At 44.2% G+C, this 5,750-nt stretch overlaps 1 protein-coding gene across 9 annotated transcripts in view; it reads left to right on the forward strand.

Moving 5' to 3' along the window:
• Positions 1-5,750, forward strand: part of SLC9D1 (solute carrier family 9 member D1) — a 36,689-nt gene that overhangs the window by 570 nt on the left and 30,369 nt on the right. Inside the window, exons 1-3 of one of the 9 annotated variants that reach the window (XM_085320823.1) lie at positions 62-461; positions 990-1,083; positions 3,300-3,836. In XM_085320823.1, the coding sequence (XP_085176949.1) occupies positions 3,390-3,836 (447 nt within the window). In that variant the 5' untranslated portion in view covers positions 62-461; positions 990-1,083; positions 3,300-3,389. The other 8 variants (XM_085320821.1, XM_085320825.1, XM_085320826.1 and 5 more) reach the window with 8 other exon arrangements.

Consider the following 5,750-nt stretch of genomic DNA (forward strand, 5'->3'; position numbering starts at 1 on the left):
CCCAACAACCTACCATTTTATCACCGGCGCTTTGACCAACTTCACTGCCCAGCGCCGCCTCTCGCGCAGGCGCGCAGCGGCCCGCCTCCGCCGCCGCCTATCGCCGGCCGCGCTCCGGGGAAAGGCGTACGGGAGAAGCGCGGGCCCCAGGCGGCGGCCCGCGGCCGCGGCAGCCCCCAGCTCTCCTTTCACCGCCGCGCGTGGGGGAGAGGCAGCGCCCGCGCGGCTGGGACGCGCGCGAGCGAGAACTACACCTCCCGGCGTGCACCGCGCCGGCACTGGCGGCGACTACACCTCCCGGCGTGCACCGCGCCGAAGAGCTGCCGGAATAGCTGTGGAGTCGGTTAAGGGGGAAGAACCCACTACTACGTTTCCCGTGGTGCACCGCGGCGAGCCGGCAGGGCCTCTCGGACTACAAGTCCCATGCGGCTCCGCGCTTAAAGGCGCCGCGTCGGCGCTCGGTAAGCGGCGCCGGGTGAGAGGGGTGGCCTTCGCGGCGGCCGTTGAGAGCGGGAGCGGGGGACGGCGGCAGGCTGTTGGCAAGGACAGGGCTCCCCCGCGTGTTCCGTGAGCGGCCGCCTCCGCCGCCCGCTTACTCCGGTGTCTGCCGCACTGTGACCCCGCTTCCCTGCGCTCCTCTCGCCGCCCGCCCTCCCTCCCTGCTGCAGGTGAGCGGGGCGGAGGGAGGAAGCAGCGCCCGGCGCCGGCAGCTGTCTGCTTCCCCTTGCCGCCCGGTCAGCCGCCGCCCCGACGTGGGGGCAAAGGGGCCGCGAGGAGGCGCAGGCGGTGGGTTTCGGCCCCCTGCCGCGGGGCCAGGGAGTTCAGGGCGCCGCTGCGCCCGCCCGCTCGCTCGCCGCGCCGGCAGCCCGCGGCGCAGGCAGTGCGGCAGCCGCCGCCATGAGGCATCGCTGCGCTCCGCTCGGCCTCGTCTCCCCGAGGCGAGCTCCGGCGCCCGCGTCTCTCTGACTTCCCTTCCCCTTCTTGCCCAGGGCGGGGCGGCGGACGACGCGCGCCGCCGGGACCCCAGCCTGCGACGCGAGGCGGCAGCGCCAGGAGGGGCCGCGGCGCCGCGATGGCTCCCAGGTGGGTGGGCGCGCGGCCGTTAGGGCGGCCGTTAGGGCGGCGTGCTGCCGCGCGCCGGGCTCCCCGCGGCGGCCCGGCGCCTGCCGGCCTCCTCCGGCCGGGGGCGGCGAGGAGCAGCCTGCCGTTGGGAGCTGAGCTGGGTGGGGAGAGCCGGCAGGCGTTTCGGGAGGACGAGATGCGAGTTCAGGCTTGGGATCGGGGACAGGTTGGTGAAGCACAGTGATACAGTGTCGGGAAATCGGGAAGGTGAGCCGTGGCTAACAAGGAGCACGAGCAGCAGGAGTTCTCTTTACTAGATAATTACAGATAATTGCTGCGGAGGTGGGAGCACTTCTTCGTGTGTACCTGCACAGTGTGAAGCACATAACAAGTCTTATGTTCACCACKATTTAAAAGCCTGTGAGTATTACCGCAGGTGCTGCTTTCCTGAATAAAATTACCATTCAAATAAAAAAAAGGTTAGATCAGGCACCTAGTTACCAGAACAAATCTGTCCTGTTTCTGAATCATGTTCATAAATTTAGACAGTGCAGCAGTGGGCATACTTACTAATATTCGTCTCTGCCCAGAGTTCAGTTATGTGGTTTGTCGTGCCATGTAAGATGTCCAGCAAAGTGTTTTACTCACCTTCTCATGAAGGGAAACTCGAATACATGYTATGCTGTTTCCTTTACCTCTCTATTGCAGGAGGTTGTAACGTATTTATCAAAATCTCTCCCCAAAATTTATTAAACAGGGAGAGTGTTAATTTTTATTTGTGAAGAAATATTTCCTTAAATATCAAATTAGGATTTTTTTTCTGATGATGGAAGTTGTTGTTGATGTTCTTTTGATCTCTTATTTAAGAGTCAAACCTAATAGCTTTATCAAAGTTCTGAAATATTGTAATAAAATAGAAATAAGAGCAATGTGAGCATGCTTTTACTACTTTAATTAGGCTTTTGGTTCTTTAAATATTTTAGCTCTTCTTGTTGTTAAGCTCTAGCCCAACTGTTAGGAGCTAAACATGTTGACTTTTTTCAAAAACAAATAAATCGTCCATCATGCAGCACAAATAAGTTTTTCGGTGTTGCCTTTGGACARAGATAGGGCATTTTAAAAGTAAAAGTAGTGCATGGCAGAGGAGGGCTGGCATTGATGCCTCTGGTTGCAACTGATGCTATATTTTGGCTAAAGATCCTCTGTTGGGTAGACTACTTCCACACGACTGCATTTCCTGCACATTGGTTCCTGATTAAGACTGTTGGCTCAGAGATCAAGATTGCAGCTGAAGATTTAGGCAAATAGTTGCTTCACTGAAGATTTACTAAAGTTTAATGTATGTTGTGCAATTCTGGAATGGCATACTACTGTAATAAATACGTTCTGTTATGTATAGCTTTGCTTTTTAGAAAATGTTTATTTGTTATTATAAAATAATGTCATTAGCCTTTTTTGTAGCACTTGGGGAGAGSGAAAGTTTTGAAATGCTATCCTACTTATTTTTAAAAGCAAATATAAAAATTAGATTTTTTWAAAAAAAGCTTCTGATATTGATTTATTTTAGTGTTCTTATAAGTTTATTTGAAGTTCATACAGCTCAGTAATAAGWAAAATATTTCAAGGCCATGCAGCCTTCCAGATCAAGATCTTTGATTCAAATGAGTAGTGCTCAGAAATAAGAAAGTTTTCCTTTTGCTTTCTATATATAAACATTCATTTCATAGTAATAACTTATATTCTCTTTAAAATTTTTCCATTGTATATTATAGTTCAGTATGTTTATAATTCTGAGACTATGAGTATGCTACATACTAATGAATATGATACTTTCTTTTTTTTTTAAGATAGATTTCAGAAATGACAAGGTGTTCATTGATATGTATGAGAAGAATAAATTGTAGTACTATGTTGAAGTAAAATCTATGGCATCACAGTTTAACATTTTTAATGACTCTTCTATCAWCCCAAAAGAAACACAAATGACTGCTCTGTGATATAACTAAGCTTTTCAATTACTGTGTTTTTAAAGCAAGGTGATCTTTAGAAAATATTTGAACATAGGAGAAACAAAAATCTGTTACTAAACTTGGACAGTTTGTTGGCTTTGACTATTTGCTGAAGGAGAGCACACATTTTTTATAGCGTAGAATGCAGTCTTCAGTTTGTCTTCTGATTTGTTTCATCGAATGGCCCAACATTGTCATGTTTGATAACTAATTGGTACTGTCTTGCAGCATTGTACTGGAGTTGCAGAAGCCATGTAGCAGAAAGCTTTGAGCTGTTAAAGATTATGAGTCTCTATCAACAGCGATAAAAACTGAAGAATGCAGGCAATTGGATTTATTTCCTTATGGATGTTGATTTCACTGCTTTGTAGCCAGTTAGCGAATACTGGAGATCGTGAAGATGTAGTAAAGCATGCAATAAAGTTGCATCGTGGGAAAGGAGCCGTTGTTACTCAGAGAAAGCAATGGGTATTGGAGAGCTGCAGAAAACTATCTGGCCTCCTTCGCCAAAAGAATGTTGTGCTCAACAAACTAAAAAATGCTATAAGAGCAGTGGAGAAGGATACAGGCCTGTCAGATGAAGAGAAACTCTTTCAGGTGCATACGTTCGAAATTTTCCAAAAGGAGCTAAATGAAAGTGAAAACTCAGTCTTTCAAGCAATCCACAGTCTCCAGAGAGCTCTACAAGGTGATTACAAAGATGTTGTAAATATGAAAGAAAGCAGTAGACAGAGACTGGAAGCCTTGAGAGAAGCTGCAATTAAGGTTAGTTTTTTTTGTCCTGTGTTTATTACTAGAATGTTAATATTCTACTTGTGCTTCTATTATGATATGGTTTCAATCTGTGTTGATGAAAAATGGATCTATACGAAGCTTACTTCCAACTTTGCTTAAAATCTATTTCATATTGTATTTGTTCTCCTTAGTAAACATGATTCTGTAACAGTTTAAAATTCAGTTACAGTTAATAGTTATCTCAAAACAAAGCTAAGACTGATCACAAGATTTATGTCAAATGTTACATTAAAGGAAAAGGAATATGAGAAGTCAATGCATATAGCACAGTTGTAATATGTAAATCAGTGGGATTATCCAAGAGAATATAAAGTCATTAATTAGTGGTATAGTAATGCTACTTTACATGAGAATTTCTCAGACAAGGTCTGTAACTTGAACAGAAGGACTTCTTGCCTTTTATTTCTGTATTTGTTCAGATGTGGGTAAAATGGATGTGCAAAATATGAGATGACTTCATTGTTATCCCATGCAGTACTTGTAGCCTAAGAAGTGCAGGTTTCAAAAACAATATTTTCATGAAAAGTTTACTGAGATTGTGCAAGTTCTAACAGGTTTGCATTCATGTGGGACCTAAACTTTCTGCAAAGTACTTGTGCTCTACTGTTACTCATCTATAATTCTCTTGGCAAAAGAGAATTATGTTAGGCAAATTCATGTTAGGTAGATTTCATGTTAGGCAGTGGCAGACATGCCACTGTCTGCTGTACTTGATAATGCTCAAAGTGTATTGAAAATCTCYCATTTAAAGAAAATGTTTTTTAATTGACTTGGTATTTAAATTGTTCTTTTTATAGCCTCTGCCCTCAACCACTGAAGGAAGATATAAAAGATTTGTTTCCCTCCATCCCCCATGTCCTCATAAAGAACTCTGTGCTGTGAAAGCAAAGGCTGAATTATGGCAAATTTGGTCAGGAAGCAGCTTGGATCCATGTGTGTTCCAGTGAAATGCTTTACATGACTTTGATATAGGTACTTAATGGCAGTGCCAGCCTGTACTGCATGACAGTTTTCATGAAAATGAATTGTTTTTTTCACCTTTTTTTGCTCACATCTTTTTAAAAAGCAGCAGTGAAACTGTCCAGAATCTTCCTTCTAGTTTAYGTACTTTTTGGCAACAGTCTTACTGTAAAACAAATCCTAGAGTAATCTACCCTTGAAGAGTATGTTGCTTCTTAATTTTTTGTCATTTTGAGAGGCTCATGCTCTTCTAGATATGTGTTCTGTCAAAGCTTTGCTTCTGCAGAGGTGGATTGTGTAGGCTGTTTTTGTGTATCATATCAACATGCTTGAATAAGCAGTCTTTTATGTCCCCCCTTCTTATGCATCTGCATGATTATTTAAATAAAATATTCTTTGTTCTAACCTTACAATCTGTTACATAAARTGAAACAAAGGAGAAGATGCTGGGGAAATGCATGCCAGAAAGATGAAAATTACATGGGCTAAATTTGTTATGACTTGTTCTCACTTGGAAAGACATACATTAATTTCAATTTTGTTTTAATTATAATGGTTACATTGTTGGTGTACTCAAAGACATCTTTTCAGTTTTTCTGAAGAGTGATTGAGAGAAAAATACAAATGACTGCRTTGGGAAGCTGAACTCTATCTTCTTATTCTTATTGAAGATGGAAGTATTTGGAAGTATTTAGCATCAGAATCTGTGTGTCTGATACATTTCGTGTTGGTTCTGCTGCTGAGAAAAGATAATGCCAGAATCATTCACATTAAGAGGTGGAGGGGAAATGGAGGAGGAAGTGTTGGAAGACAGCTTCTGCCTGCCTTTGCTCAAGGAAACTAAATCAAAGTTCTGGAAGAAGCAACAAAATTCTGTCTACTTCTCATCAGCTTCTAAGTTTTTGTGTGTCTGCTACTCAGAAG

This window comes from Rhea americana, unplaced genomic scaffold (genome assembly GCF_003343005.1).
Source record: "Rhea americana isolate MKP2758 unplaced genomic scaffold, rheAme1 scaffold_66, whole genome shotgun sequence".
In the NCBI taxonomy this organism is placed as follows: domain Eukaryota; kingdom Metazoa; phylum Chordata; class Aves; order Rheiformes; family Rheidae; genus Rhea; species Rhea americana.